The sequence below is a fragment of the Pristis pectinata genome, chromosome 20 (genome assembly GCF_009764475.1).
Source record: "Pristis pectinata isolate sPriPec2 chromosome 20, sPriPec2.1.pri, whole genome shotgun sequence".
Lineage (NCBI taxonomy): Eukaryota > Metazoa > Chordata > Chondrichthyes > Rhinopristiformes > Pristidae > Pristis > Pristis pectinata.
The window spans coordinates 22,223,563-22,240,393 of NC_067424.1; the positions used below are offsets into that span (position 1 = coordinate 22,223,563).

General features: G+C 39.1%; 1 protein-coding gene across 1 annotated transcript in view; it reads right to left on the bottom strand.

Annotated features, from left to right (window-relative positions):
• Positions 1–629: 629 nt before the first annotated feature.
• Positions 630–16,831, bottom strand: part of LOC127580661 (diphosphoinositol polyphosphate phosphohydrolase 1) — a 76,947-nt gene continuing 60,745 nt past the window's right edge. The window contains exons 3-5 of the mRNA XM_052034337.1: positions 11,962–12,006; positions 8,505–8,589; positions 630–2,813 (exon numbers count right to left, since the gene is read on the bottom strand). Coding sequence (XP_051890297.1) covers positions 2,614–2,813; positions 8,505–8,589; positions 11,962–12,006 — 330 coding nt within the window. The 3' untranslated portion in view covers positions 630–2,613. The remainder of the gene's footprint in view (positions 2,814–8,504; positions 8,590–11,961; positions 12,007–16,831) is intronic.

The window sequence follows — 16,831 nt, forward strand, 5'->3', positions numbered from 1 at the left end:
ATTGTCAATGGTTTGATAGAGGACAGAGGAGAAATGATTTCTAATGTCTAAAGGGTCAGTCCCTAAAAGATGATTAGTGAGAAAAAGACAATTAAAAAACAGGTTGCTGTGATCACAATTGCATTGCCTGAAAAGGTGATAAAAGCCGATTCAATTATGTTTAAACAGATTTATACACTTGAAGGGGCAAGTATAGGAAGAAATAATGGAATTAACTGAATACCCGTATCAAAGAGATGGCATAAGCATGACAGGCTAAATGGTCTCCTTCTTTGTCAGGAAAGATGACAAAATGCAGGACAATTTTTTCTCTTGGCCATTGATTGGGTAAAATTGGTGCTGGTTCCGAATTCATTGCCAAGGGGTGGAACAATCTAGCAGTGTCATGTTTAATGAGCTCGGTTAATGTAACAGTATTTAATTATTTGAGGCATGGCACATTAAACACTGTCAAGTGTGGGAATTTGTAGAGATTGTACAGAGATAGGGACCAACATCATGATATGCTTTTTATGAATAAGCACGTGGAGCTTCAGTTACATAAAAGCCTTGGGACAGTATATCCTCAATATAAATCACATGTAATATAAAGCAATATTATAATTTGACAAAAAATCTAGTCAACGATTGGCTTCTGAAATACTGGTGAGTTTTTATTCGTTGGCACAGGTTTATTACAATCTTCAATCTCTTGCCTCACATGTGCGTCACACTCAAGTCAGGTAAAACAAAAAGACATTTCCAGTGACACTCTCTCCAGGTGAAGTATAAAGGTTGCATTAAAATGTGAAGGACAGGATAACATGCCGTATATTTTTACCAATACGGGCCATTGTAAAAGCCAGCACTTATCCATTCCATCTAAGGCTTTACACAGGAAAGCACCAAAAATGACACATATGTACAGTGCATTAATTGCAGGTAAAAGCTGAAAACATTAAGTGGTCATAATCAACTGATTCCATTGGTTTCTTCACTTTTTTTTTACATATTAACAAGATTTTCATATTTGCTCATCAGAAGTACAATTCACTACTCAATTTTACTTTGACTGTAACTTAATTTCTCACATTTTCAGGTTGTACTTAAGCACAGTAAAACAGTTGACGACAGCTGTCACTTTTAAAACACTAGAGAATAGAGGGCGATGCTTTTGTAAAAACTCATTTACGCTACTCCAGTTTGTTTAAAGCCTCACCACTGAGTGAGGATTAGGTTATTTTGTTACCCTGTGTAAAACAGTTTCTAATTTTCAAATCTTCCTTCAACATCTTAAAGAATGTGATTGGGAACGTATGTAAAGTGAAAGCATATTTACACTGCTCTTTAACTGGGCAAGATGAAAGGATGCATCTAACTTTTGACCAACAACTTTCATTCTTTAAAGAAAGCAGCCCATCCAAAATTGACAAATGTATATTTTCTCCAGCAATTTACTTTTCTTGTTTGAGCCTACAAGATTCAATCCATTGATAGCCATCACACTATACATGTCTTAGGATAATAATGATAATCTTTAGGAGATTCTGGGTTTCTATATTTATGACTTAAATATAAAACTTAAAATAACTCAATTAAATGGATTGACACACTTCAAAGTGATCAATATAGAGCACCCATTTCAAGAGAAACAGTGCTATATTTCTCACAGTAAAAAAAAAGACTGTTTATCTTTATAAAACAGGAAATATACTGTACAGGGTAATTTTTGTTCTACATTTGACAAGTCTAGAGTTGGAATTTAAAAACAAAGTTAATCAGTTTAAGTGCTTAAGCAGTATACAGTGTCCTTTTTAATTGCAAGAACAACAAAAACAATCAAAAAAATTCTTAACACCAAATTCTCAAGTCTGTTAAGACCTTTAATTACCTGGAACGAGCATCCTTTAACTCCAGTGTAGAACGATAGGGAGAACAGCACAGATCAGGAGAAAGAAGTTGAGATACAAATGTGTTCTGCAAAACTGAATATAACCCAAAGCTCCACAGATGACAAGACCCAATATGCATGGCTTGAAGTAGTCTTACACAAGAAAAAATGTTTTAAAGGCCTTATTCAACAGTTTGTGTACAAGTTAACAAAAGTATTATGATGAAATGTATGTCTTGAAGGTTATTCCACAAAGTAATACAAGTCAGTGATCAACTGTTTCTTTGCATCCATTTTTTTCGTAAACAGCAGTGGTGTATGTGATAAGCCAGCAAAAAATTTACAAAAGCTGTATATAAAAAGTTGCAGAGAACTAAAATTGGCATCCAAATATCCCTAGGTTGAAACCCAAGCCACCTTACAATTATGAATTCCAAAGGAAAATACCAGGGAGACAATTGGATGCAACACCAGTACCTTAATTTCACAATTCTATCAAAAATATACAATTATCTAACAAAAAACCTTACTAGTTATGGCTTTGATCTTCAGCACTATATTATACATCACAATATAAAGTATCGTTATCAACATTGCGCAGGTCTCCATGCAAAATTTATTTATACATATACAATGTATAGTAGCAATCAAACTAGATCAAACATTCTTTCACTGAACACTTTTCAAGTCCATGCCTTTGGGACTTGATGTACTTGAGTCAATTACTGTGGAGCTCCTCTCAGTCATCTAATACTGGATACTGAACTTTGATTGGCAACAGCATATGTTGAGGCCTTCTCTTCAGATAATGTTGCAACAACAGGAGTTCCATTATTTGCCAAATAGCCTTGTTTGAAGGTTTCAAAGTATGAGGCCTGTACAGGTTTATGACACTGAAGAACTTTAATGGCATCATCTATTTTAAACCATTCCCTTTTTCTCCCTAAATAAAAGGAGAAAGATTAAACATACACAATTGATAATTTTTATCACAAGGATAGTAGAGGTATAAGTAAGGTTTTTTTATATAAAGTTACAGTTTATGCATGGATTCTGGTACCCTGGTCCATTTAAGCATAAGTGATTAAGAGTTTAGTAGTTCAGCAGTTCTACACATTTGTGAACATGGACACAAACTAATTCTCTCCACATGAGAAATCTATACGAGAAGTAAAAAACCCAAATACTTAGACTTGCCAAAGCAAGAAAAAAATCTTCATGTAACATTGCTGCACTTTTGAATTTGGGAAAATGAGGCACAGCTCATAAAAAATTACTCAAATTAGCATGGCATTACCATCTGGCAGAGGAAGACATAGTCGAGGAAGAAGAACACAGTCACAAACTGACATTAGCATATTGAAAGAAATTTCCTCCAGGAACCCTAACAGAAACATGGCTGAGAAAAGGGCAGGACTGGCAGCTCAATGTTACACATGTGACGGAGGTACAGGTAACGGAGGAGGGGATGTTGCCTTTTTGATAAGGGAGGATGTAAGAGCAGTGCTTAGAGACGACATCCTTGGAGGATGGTCCAGTAAAGCCATACGGGTAAGAACTTAGAAACAAGATGGGGAACGTCACTCTCGTGGGGCTGTACTATAGACCCCCCCAATAATAAGTGGGAACTTGAGGAGCAGGTGTGTAGAGAAATTGCTCATAGTTGTAAGAATAACAGGGTTGTATTAGTGTGAGGTTTTAATATCCCTGGTATTGACTGGGCCACCCAGAATGTTAAAGGACTGGACATGGTGGAATTTGTGAAATGCATCCAGAAAAGTTTCCTGAGCCAATATATAGAGGGACCTACTCGGGATGGTGCAATACTGGACCTCCTCTTGGGGAACAAGGCAGGGCAGGTAACTGAAGTGGCAGTCAGGGAGCACTTTGGCTCTAGTGACCATAGTTGTATTAATTTTAAGATGGTGATTGAAAAGGATAGGACAGGTCCACAGGTTAGGGTCCTAAACTGCAGCAGGGATAATTTTGAGGGAATTAGGCAGGATCTAGCAGAGGTTGATTGGGACAGCCTTTTGAAGAGAACGACGAATGGCAAGTGGGAGGCTTTTAAAAGTGTGATATCAAGAGTACAGGAGCAACATGCTCCTGTTAGAATGAAGGGTAAACCTGGCAAGTTTAGGGGACCTTGGCTGACAAAAGATATTGAGGCTCTGGTTAAGAAAAAGGAAGCATACATTGAGTTTAGAAGGTTGGGGACGAGTGATTCCTTTGATGACTATGAATAGATGAAGAAAACTCTTAAGAGGGAAATTAGGACGGCAAAGAGAGGGTACGAGATGGATCTGGCAGGTAAGGTTAAGGAAAATCCCAAAAGGTTCTAAAATATATTAAGAGTAAAAGGATGACAAGGCAGAGAGTAGGTCCCCTTAGAGATCAGCCTATGTTTCGAGCCACTGGAAATGGGTGGGATTTTTAATGACTATTTCTCTTCAGTGTTTACGGAGGAGAAAATCATGGTTGCTTAAGAGACAAGGGAAACAAGTGGAGATGTTCTGGAGAACATTCATATCACCAGGGAGGAAGTATCTGCAGTCTCACAGCACATTAAGGTGGATCAATCCCCAGGGCCTGACCAAGCACATCCTCGGACTTTGTGGGAGGCTAGAGAAGAAATAGCGGAGGCCCTTGCGAATATACTTGCTTCATCGTTAGCCAAAATTGAAGTTCCTGAAGACTGGAAGGTGGCTAAAAAAGAAATAGCGGAGGCCCTTGCGGATATACTTGCTTCATCGTTAGCCAAAATTGAAGTTCCTGAAGACTGGAAGGTGGCTAAAGTTGTTAAGGGTAGCAAGGACAAGCCAGGGAACTATAGGCCAGTCAGCCTGACATCAGTGGTGGGGAAGATACTGGAGGGAATTCTGAGGGACAGGATCTACCAGCATTTGGATAGACAGAGTCTGATTAGGAGGAGTCAGCATGGCTTTGTGTGTGGGAAGTCATGCTTGACGAATCTTTCTAGAGTTCTTTGGAGAGGTAACCAAAAGGGTAGATGAGGGTAGGGTAGTGGATGTTATCTACTGGGACCTTAGCAAGGCCTTCGACAAGGTCCCACATGGCACGCTGGTCTGGAAGGTTAGGTCCTATGGAATCCAGGGAGAGCTAGTCAGGTGGATTCAAAATTGGCTTGGAGGTTGGAAGCAGAGGATCTCGGAATGGAGTCCAGTGACTAGTGGTGTGCTGTAGGGGTTGGTTTTGGGACCCTTGTTATTTGTTATTGATACAAATGGTTTGGATGTGAATGCACAAGGCTTGATCAGCAAGTTTGTAGATGACACGAAATTAGGAGGTGTTGTTGATTGTGAAGAAGGTTATTGTAGATTACAGGGGGAGATCTTGATCAGTTACGGAAGTGGGCCAAGGAGTGGCAAATGGATTTCAATACAGATAAGTGTGAGATGATGCATTTTGGGAAGTCAAACTAGTGTAGGACTTGAACTATGAATGATAGGGCACTAGGGAGTGTAACGGAACAGAGGAACCTAGGAGTACAAGTGCACAGTTCGCTGAAAGCAGTGTCACAGGTAGACTGTGGTGAAAAAGGCATTCTGCATGCTGGCCTTCATCAGTCAGGGCACTGAGTGTAGAACAGTACAGCACAGTACAGACCCTTCGGCCCACAATGTTGTGCTGACCTATATAAACCTATTCCACAATCAATCTAACCCTTCCCTCCTACAGAGCCCATAATCCTCTATTTTTCTTATATCCATGCATCTATCCAGGAGTCTCGTAAATGTCCTTATTGTATTAGCCTCTGTCACCACACCCGGCAGTGTATTCCCAGGCAGCCACCACTCTGTGTAAAACAAAACCTACCTCTGACATCTACTGCAAACTTTCCTCCACTCACCTTAAACTGATGACCTCTGGTATTAGCCATTGCTGCCCTGGGAAAAAGATGCTGGCTGTCCACTGCATCTATACCTCTCATAATCTTATACACCTCTATCAAGTCACCTCTCATCCTCTGTCGTTCCAAAGAGAAAAGCCCTAGCTCGCTCAACATTTCCTCATAAGATATGTTCTCCAATCCAGGCAGCATCCTGGTGAATCACTTCTGCACCCTCTCTAAAGCTTCCACATCCTTCCTGTAAGGAGGCAACCAGAACTGAGCACAATACTGCAAGTGTGGTCTAACCAGAGTTTTATAGAGCTGCAACTCTTGAACTCAATCCCCCAACTAATGAAGGCTAGTAACACCATACGCCTTCTTAACCACCTTATCAACTTGCGTGGCAACTTTGAGGTATCTATGGATTTGGACCCCAACATCCCTGTTCCTCCACACTGCCAAGAATCCTGCCGTTAACCTTGTACTCCGCCTTCAAGTTCGATCTTCTAAAGTGCATCACTTCATATTTTTTCCAGATTGAACTCCATCTACCACTTCTCTGCCCAATTCTGCATCCTATATCCTGTTGTAACTTATGACAACTTTCTACACTATCCATAACACCTCCAAACTTTGTGTCATCTGCAAACTTACTAACCCACCCTTCAACTTTCTCATCCAAGTCATTTGTAAATATCACAGAGCAGGGGTCCCAGAAAAAATCCCTGCAGAACACCACCAGTCACTGACCTCCAAACAGAATCCATCTACTACCACTCTCTGCCTCCTGTAGGCAAGCCAATTCCAAATCCACACAGTCAAGTCTCCATGGATCCCATGCCTCACGACTTTCTGGATGAGCCTACCATGGGGAACTTTGTCAAATGCCTTACTAAAATACATATACACCACATCCACCACTCTACCTTCAATTTGTTTTGTCAAATCCTTGAAAAACTCAAGTTGGCTCATGAGGCACAACCTGCCTCTCACAAAGCTATGCTGACTATCCCAAAGACAATGCTTCCCCAAATGCTTGTAAATCCTGTCCCTGAGAATGCTCTCCAATAGCTTGCCCATCACTGACATGAGACTCACTGGTCTGTAATTCCCAGGATTATCCCCTTAAATCTTTCTTGAACAACATTTGCCATCCTCCAATCCTCTGGTACCACTCTTGTGTCCAGGGAGGACATCAAGATCATCGTCAACGCCCCAGCAATCTCTTCCCTTGCTTCCCGTAGTAACCTGGGGTATAGCCCGTTCGGCCCCGGGGACTTATCTGTCCTAACATTTTTCCAGCGACTCCAACACTGCCTTTCTTAACCTCGACATGCTCCAACACATTAGCCTGTTCTACGCTGACCTCACATTCATCAAAGTCCCTCTCCCTGGTGAACACTGAAGTATCCATAAAGGACCTTCCCTACCTCCTCCAACTCCAGGCACATTTCCCTCTTTATGCCTGAGCAGTCCTACCCTCACTCTAGTCATCCTCCTTTTCTTCACGTACATGTAGAACATCTTAGGGTTTTCCTTAATCCTACTCGCCAAGGCCTTTTCATGCCTTCTAGCTCTCCCAAGTCCCTTCTTAAGCTCCTTCTTGGCTACCTTAAAATTCTCAAGAGCCCTGTCTGAAGTATGCTTCCTTCTTCCTCTTGACTACATGTTCCACCTATCGTCAACTATAGTTTCTTCACCCTACCATCCTTTCCCTGTCTCAATGGGATAAACCTATCCAGAGCCCCATACAAGTGGTCCCTAAACAGCCTCCACATTTCTGCTGTGGATTTCCCTGAGAACATGTGTTCCAAATTTACAGCCTCAAGTTCCTGCTTAATACCATCGTAATTAGCCCTCCCCCAAGTAAAACTTTCCCTTATCATCTGCTCTTATCCTTGTTCACGGCTATGTGAAAGGTCAGGGAGCTGTGGTCACCATTTCCGAAATGCTTGCCCGCTGAGAGGTCTGTCACCTGACCATAGGAGTTGGGACATTTGGAGTACTGTGCACAGTTTTGGTCACCCTGTTATCGGAAAGACATGGTTATTGCTTGGAATACAAGGAGAATGAGGGGGTGACCTTATAGAAATGTTTAAAATTAGGAGAGGCATAAATAAGGTGGACAATAACAGTCTTTTCCCCAGAACTAGGGGGCATAGGTTTAGGGTGAGAGGGGAAAGATTTAAAAGACATCTGAGGGGCAACTTCTTCACAGTGGTGAGTATATGGAATGAGCTGCCAGAGGAAGTGGTTAAGGCAGGTACAATAGTATCATTTAAGCAGCACTTGGATAGGTACATGGAGGGGATGGTCCTGGAGGGATATGGGCGAACATAGGAAATTGGAACTAGCTAGGTGGACAATGTAGTCGGCATGGACTTGTTGGGCCGAAGGGTCTGTATCCATGCTGTATTGCTCTGACTCCAAGATCCACCAAGAGGCATTTTCTCCTGATGCTGAAAATATTCAGCCAACCTTAGGCTGAACGGTTCAGTTCAATCATAGAGTAAGACAAGATCATTCCAGTTACAATGGATCAAACAATATTAATAGAAAACCAGAAACAAACTACACATTTACAACCTGGTTTATGTGTAGATTTTCACCTCGTTTGAATGACGTGGAAATCATCTCACAACACCACAGGCAAATTATATATCATTGAACCCTCGGGTGATAATGCAAGATCAATTCTAAAATATAAATGAATCATAAAATTATCAAAACATTTAAAATCTCAATTTAAAATAGTGTGGAGAGTTGATAGTTTTATCTTACCAATATTTACTGAATCCTCCCAATCTTCTAACACTTCTGTTATTACCAGAACATACACATATGTTCTATGCTTTCTGTCTTGATTCTGAAAAATAAAATTTATGTTATTTCACAAATAACCGACTTTGGCTGCAAAACATTATAGAATACTAGTTGCGATTGCACAGGTTTTTCACATTTAGAAAAAAGTTCTATCTTAAGGAAAATATTTTTATTCCTTAAAAAGATGAAAGGAATCTTAGATCTTATCAGAAAGATTTCATTTTTCAGTTGCATCTAGAGTTCTACGTACTTCCACAAAGTGGGTGAAAGAAGCACTGTGTTTGTATTTGAGAGAAAAATAATAATTTAATTAACAAGTACCACCAGTGACAGCAACCTAATCAAAAATTGGAAGAACAGAAAATAAATCATCACATCACAGGATGTCAGGATAGCAGCTTGTGAGAACGTTCTGTTTTTTCACCTGTCTTAAAGACATTTGCACAACATCATAATCTAATTGAATAAAAGCAATTAAAATTTGTACCTTAGACCAACTGTAAAATAATACTCAATTGGCAAAGAAACAATAACTAAATGAATAAGTTATGATAGTCATATAGCAAGCCAAGCAACAAGCTGTGGTACGTGGGGGCCGATGGAAACCAGAGAGATCCAGAGTGACCACATCTGCAGTAAGTGCCATCACTGTGACTATTTCTGCTTCCATTATCTTGCCCAACTCCATCTCTGCTTTAGCTGGTCATCCAATGCACCCCTGTTCAGGTTTCCTCATTCTATTTACCATTGACTTTAACATCATCCAAACCTTTGCTTCCTTTAACCTAACACTTCAATCCCCATTTAGCAACTGCTCTTGTGTTAGATGACCTATGTTGGCTGCATGTTCAATATCACCATTTTAAAATTCTTAGCCTTGTTTTGAAGTAGTCCCACCTCTCCCTGTCACCATATTCTACTCTGGCCTTATAACCCTCAGAGATACCTGCACTCTTGATCACTTTGGCCTCTTGATCATCCCACTGACAGATGCATCTTCAATTGCCACATCCCAAAGATCTGGAAGATCCCCCTCTACTCTACCCCAAAAAAAGATACGATGAAAGGCAGGTACAATTACAATGTTTAAAGGGCATTCAGACAGGTACATGGATATGAAAAGTTAAGAGGGATATGAAAAGTTAAGAGGGATATGAAAAGTTAAGAGGGATATGAAAAGTTAAGAGGGATATGAAAAGTTAAGAGGGATATGAAAAGTTAAGAGGGATATGAAAAGTTAAGAGGGATATGAAAAGTTAAGAGGGATATGAAAAGTTAAGAGGGATATGAAAAGTTAAGAGGGATATGAAAAGTTAAGAGGGATATGAAAAGTTAAGAGGGATATGAAAAGTTAAGAGGGATATGAAAAGTTAAGAGGGATATGAAAAGTTAAGAGGGATATGAAAAGTTAAGAGGGATATGAAAAGTTAAGAGGGATATGAAAAGTTAAGAGGGATATGAAAAGTTAAGAGGGATATGAAAAGTTAAGAGGGATATGAAAAGTTAAGAGGGATATGAAAAGTTAAGAGGGATATGGACCACACTCGGGCAAATGGGACTAGCTCAGGTAGGCAACTTGGACACTGTGCTACATAGCCTTGACTCTATAAAGCACAGACTTAGAAATATGACCTACGCTTGCTGTGTTAAACTAGGGAGAAAGCTTCAGAAGAGCAACTGCTTGAGGCTGTCAAATCTGCACAGACTATTTGTTTCATGACACTGGATAGAAGTGCTAAATTAGAGCAACAAACTTAGATTATTAAGTACTGGAACAAAGACAACACTGCAAAAACTCAGCAGTTCAAGCAGTATTTATGGAGGAAAAAGATGCAAGTTAATATTTTGGATCAAGAACCTGCATCAAGACTGAGAGGGAAGAGAAAAGCAGTATGAGGGAGGGGTGGGGCAAAGGTTGGCAGGTGATGGGAATGATGAGCAGATGGGACCAGGTAGGGCAGGGAGAGGGGGAGGAAAGGTGAATGGAGAAGAAAACTAGGTGGACAGGCGAGTGTGTGTGGGAGGAAAACACAGGCAGGTTACCCAAAACTGAAAGATTCAGTGTTCATACCCTTGGGTTGTAAAAGCTACCCAAGCGGAACATGAAATTTCTTCCAATTTGTGGTTGGCCTCATTGTAGCAATGGAGAAGGCTGTGGGCACACTGGTCGGTATAGGAGTGGGAAGGAGGGTTAAAATGGCACGCAAGCAGAAGCACAATATAGATTGCAACAAGTACAGATTACATCTTTGAAGGACAGGTTAGCCAAGCAGTAAACAATAAAATATATGCAATCCTGGCATTTATACAGCTACAAGATTTAAAAGTAAGAAAGGTAATCTGGCAAAAGGTATTGTGACCAATAACCAGGCACTACACCTTTAGAAGCAACATGAAGACAGGAGAAAGTTACTTAAATAGTCTTAGCATTGAATGATTAGTGTTACTTGTGGACACTGGGAAGCAGGCTGCATCTTCTCTGATCCTTAGATCAGAGAAGACCAAGTTTAAATTTGATAGATGTTCAAAATCATGAAGGACTTAGATAAACTGCTAGATAAAAGATACTGGTTTAACAATTGCCTTCAAAACAGAATTGGATAAATACTTGCAGGAAAAAAAGTACTATGTTATGGGCAAAGGGTGGAGTGATGGGTCAAACCAAACTGTTCTTCAAAAGACAGGAAAATCTATGGGGCAAATACTCTCAACTATGATGTATTTGTTTTACTGTTTCTAATGACTGTCCAAAACTGAAGATTGGTACAATCTGACTTGTTTCTGCGGTGAGGTCTGCAGATGAAACTCTTATGTAGCTTGGAACACTTATTGCCCGTTAGACCTAGTCCTTTTTGCAAGCCTTCTGAAGAGATAATGGAATTCATAGATCTCCCTGGGATGGTTGAATCTGCCAGAGTGCTAAACAACCACATCCGTACTACCACTCAACTTTCCCACAATTCTTTCTTGGTAACATCCTTCAAGGTTAAAATCAAAGGCATAACACGCTTCAAGTCTGACATTAATTTGCTCTGTGCTTGTCCCTCTTAAAAGTTATACCTTCAGAGTTTAAATTCATGGAGCCTCCTTCCATAGGATTCCACTGAATTATGGCCTTTTGAACTTCAAATTGTATATGTAACAAGCCAAGTTAAAACTGGATATGATCAGTAACTTGCCCATCAATTCGAGAATTTGTGCACTTAAGCCACTGGATATTGATTACATTGCCTATTATCTGCATTGTTCACTTTGTTCTTAATATTGTAACATTACCTATCACTGATCAATTTTCCCATTAATTACTGTCATCCAGATCAAAATTACAAACAGCATAGAAAGCAAACATATTTTCTGCAACTGTTTGCTAGTTGGAGCGCCGACATTAATACTTCACGTTAAAATAGGAACCTACCTCAAATATTCCAACTAATCTTCCTAATGTCCCTTTGACTCCAGCCTGCAAAATAAATAAGTTTGACATTTTAAAATCCATGTCCACTTAATCAAAAGGAATTTGAACTCTTTGATCTACAATACTTTTGGAAACCATACAAAAGGATCTCTGCCACATTATGTTAGAACAACTATATTTTTAACAACTATATTTAGAATTATAAATTTGCAACTATATTTTTAACAACTACATTTAGAATTATAAATTTGCCACTGTCATCGATAAAGGACAATGATATTAATGCCAATGATAGGGTTAGAGAGATTCAGGCAGATGCTCCACTTGATTAAGATGTCAATAAATGCACCTCTGGTGCTTTTCTCTTATTTAGATATTCAAGAGAAAATTGTACAAATAAAAAATATCTTGTCCATGTAACTGCCATACAGACAACCCAGGAATACATGTATACCAAGCATGACTGTAATTCAGAGGTAAAAACCAAAATCTAAAGTATAAAAACATAGAAGTTATGCATTATATTAAATTCCTCTACAAAGCCTCTTTACAATCCACTGCATCCCAACGTGAATTCTTTATTGAAATTAATAACATACCAAAGATTTCAACAGTTGGGTTGAGCTAGAGATAAGGGGAAGGGAACGGTAGGGAGAAAAGTAAACTTTAGAAATGCCCACTTTTCTAATACTTGATTTCTAACAGAGTGCACTCTATCAAGTAATGTATTTCAGATGACTACTTCCATAAAATTTACAAATTTGATCATGCCTCACCCTGAAAAGTACTTGGGCAGAATGGCCCATTTTTGTGCCATATTTTCAGTACAATTCCATGAAATTATGTACTTCACCCAGATGATACATTCATTTTAAATACTGTGATCTCACCTAACGAAAATGTGGCTCTTAAAATAGAGTTTACAACAAGTTCAAATTGCTAAAAGATATTTCAATTTGCTTTGTATTTTTGCTTCATATATGCTGGGATGGGTGATTGATAATTTTCTATTGTGTCCAAAACTCTTAATCATTATCCTTGGCTGCTTCTTCCATTTAAGAAAATGATAAAAATTATGGGATTTTTTAAAAATATAGTTGTTATGGGTAACGTAGAAGACTCATGTTCAAAAAGAAACAAAAAAAAGGTACAAAAAGTTTTGTTTCCACCTTTCACCCTTGTCTACAGACCTTTTAAGCCAAAGGACCCGCTTTTGCCATTTCTACTTCACAGATGGACTTTTGTGTCCTGTGCTATACACGACTTGGACAAGGACAGGGAAAACTCTTTCCATGGAAGTGAAAGTTTCCAAGTATGAAATCACAAAGTAATATTCATCTTTTCAAAAGACAACTGTCAGCGTGCAGACCATACATTAAGTGAAAAATGCTGTTTATTAACAGTAGCACATCAAATGTTGTCAAATCAGGCTCCTCTATCAGCTGGCCTACATTTACAGAAATGGCTTCCATTCCATTAAAGATGGCATAAGAGTATTGAACTATCACTCAGTTCATCAACTGTCATTATTCAGGCAATAGCTGTGACATCCGTTACACTGCACTCCAATGACAGATATGCCAAGGTTACATCATTTTTACTAGTCAAGTGCTGATTCAAATGAACAATCCCCAACTGAAGAACAGCCAGAAGTATAAAAAAAATCTTTTGACGTTCCTAAGCTTCATCTATAAGACTATGCTACATAATCCTTGAAGGTGCAATGCATGCACCTTGGATTGTTCATATTATGTTCCGACAAGAAACAAAAAAATTGAGCAGCATGATTCATTCTAATTTTCCAGCAGCAAACAACTTTCTGGTTTACAATTAAATAATACAAAGCACCTGACAGCAATGATTCAAAACATTTTGATGTAGTTTGTAAGAGCACATTCACTGGTGGCAACAAGGCCACAGCCATCCTTTGGTAAAACTTCCATCATAAAAGCTGCAAACACCTTGAGAACAAACTGTTTTTGCAATTTCCACTGCAAGGAAGAAAGCACTCCACCTTCTTTCTCCACCACTCTAGTGGTGAACTGCAAGCAATTAGGAAGGCAATTGGTATGTTAACCTCTATTGTGGTGTGTACAACGTGGTCTGTTACAATCTATTATGCATTCAGGAGTAAGGCATCTTACTGCAATTGTATTGGGCCTTGGTGAGACCACACCTGGAATATAACGTACAGTTTCATCCCCTTTTCCCCAAGGAAGAATATACTTACCCTGGAGGGTTTTCCTTATGAAAAGAGATAGAGTAGACAAGGCATGTATACTCCAGAGAGTTCAGAACATAATAATACAGGAGTAAGTCACTCAGCTCTTCAAGCCAGCCCTGCCATACAATAGAATCATGGCTATATCCTAGCCCTCTTCTGTGCCAGTTCTCCATAAGCCCTCAATTCCCTGATCATTCAAAAAATTATCTGCTTCCTGTTTCAAAATCCTGACAGATCCAGAAAAATTAAGCTTACAAAATTCTTACAGGACTCAAAAGCCAGGATACCGGGAGGATGTTTTGCCTATTTGATGGCGAGAACCTCAGTTCTCAATTGTAGAATCAGGTGAAGGCCATTTTCTCCTGGAGAATGGTGAATATTTGGAATTTTCTACCCTGGAGACTGAAGCTTATTGAGTTAATTCACAACAGGTTGATTGATTTCATGATTTTAGAAGATGGTATTGGTATTGGTTTTGGTTTATTATTGTCACTTGTACCGAGGTACAGTGAAAAACTTGTCTTACAAACCGATCGTACAGATCAATTCACTACACAGTGCAGTTACACTGGGTTAGTACAGAATGCACTGAGGTAGTACATGTAAAAACAATAACAGTACAGAGTAAAGTGTTACAGCTACAGAGAAAGTGCAGTGCAATAAAGTGCAAGGTCACAACAAGGTGGATCATGATGTCAGAGTCCATCTCATCATATTAGGGAACCGTTCAATAGCCTTATCATAGTGGGATAGAAGCTGTCTTTAAGCCTGGTGGTATGTACCCTCAGGCTCCTGTATCTTCCATCTGATGGAAGAGGAGATAAGACATATTAAGGGATTCAAGGGAAATGTGGATAGTGCAGAAGAATGGCGCTGAAGTCACTAATGATTTTGTTGAATGCAGAACATGCTTGAAGGACTGGATGGCCTACTCTGGCCTTACTTCTTATGTTCGAATGCAAACACCATGGATAGCTACTGTTTTATCTAATTTTAAGTTGCCCAGAGGAGTGTGTTGAGGACTGAGCTGTTCATGTAACATTATGCTTTTTCCAAGTGAAAAAGTGTCTACTAATACAGATTCACGTACGAGCTATCCATTCATGCAAAAATCATTGCGCTTTTACTACTAACCAAGAAGTAAATGATAAACATGATATTACTGTTTCTTATATCTGGTCATAAACTAACAATATTATGGCTTGGTGTTGTTCACACACACAAATATTCCAAACTACTTGCATGTTGTTATTCTTGACCAAGGAATGAAAGTTCCCAATATGCAGAATTCAGATTAATATACTCTTGGATTTCATACACACTTCAGTTTATTGACCCAAAATAACAAACAGATTTTCCCTATTACATATTGATTCTCACACAAGTTCTTGGTTTCCATTTTTCACCAGTTTCTTCTCTTCATTTGGCAAGGTTACATTTCAACTACCAAAATAAAAATGCAAATAAATACATACAAATACAATTATTTGAGAAATATAGTGATCCTACTATTCTAGCTGTTTCAAATCTGGGTGCAGTCTGCTCAATTTCTCCGAGAGTATATTTACCACTTGATGCGACTGGAGGATGACCCGGGCAGAACACATCATTCAAAAACATTTGAAAGATTTCAGAAAAGATTAAATAATATCAACAAGACAAAATAATGCATGTAAAAGTTCTATCACTTTGCATAAGCCACAGATATGTCAAGTTCATGTCGTTTGAGGAAAAAAAACAGTTACAGACTCTAGGAGTCATGCAAAACCCAAATACTAAATTGCAACAGCCTAGCTGTTATTTTAGGTCATTCCAAAACCACTCACATTTTGCAAGTCCTTAAGGCACTTTAGCACTGGCTAAGATTAATCACCAGGTGACATTAAGTTTGAGTTTTAAAAGTCTGACTGTTGTAGCAGAAAGAGAAGACAGTGCAAGCGCTTCCAGTTTTGAGATCCTGAAAGAATTAGAGCAGCTGGCGTGTAATGTGGTCAGGTAGCGTGGTGGTTTAGTCAACAGATAAGATGCTAGAGTTCTGAACCATTGATCAAGAGATACTAATTCAAACCACCAGCGCAGAGAGGAAATACAAATTCAAGTGAATTTTTTAAAAATTGAAACTAAAAATAAGCTAGTCTCAGTAACAGAAAACTATGCTATTGCTGGATTGTTGTAAAAACATTAGTTCATTAACACGCCTTAGGATACGAAATCTTCCATTCTAATCCAGTCTGACCTATAAATCACTCCAAATCTATATGATTGCCTCTCAACTTGTTCCTCCTTTCAGGAGCAAATAGGGATCAATAACTGCCAGCATTGCCAGCAACACCTCTACCTTGAAGGAATAAATACTTTGTTTAGAAAAAATAGTTTTAGTAGCAAGCATGGAGTCATACAACATGGAAACAAGCTATTCGGCCCATCACATGCATGCAGACCATCGGGCACACATCCATATTAATCTCATCTTCCAGCACTCGGTCCATAGCCTTCTATGCCAGAGCAATTTAAGTGCTTGTCTCAGCAGTTCTTAAATGATGTCAGCGACTATGCTTCACACTCTCTCTGGCAGTGTATTCCAGGTACTGACCACTCTCTGGGTGAATAAAGACCCTCTCCAAATCTCCCACCCCTCACCCTAAA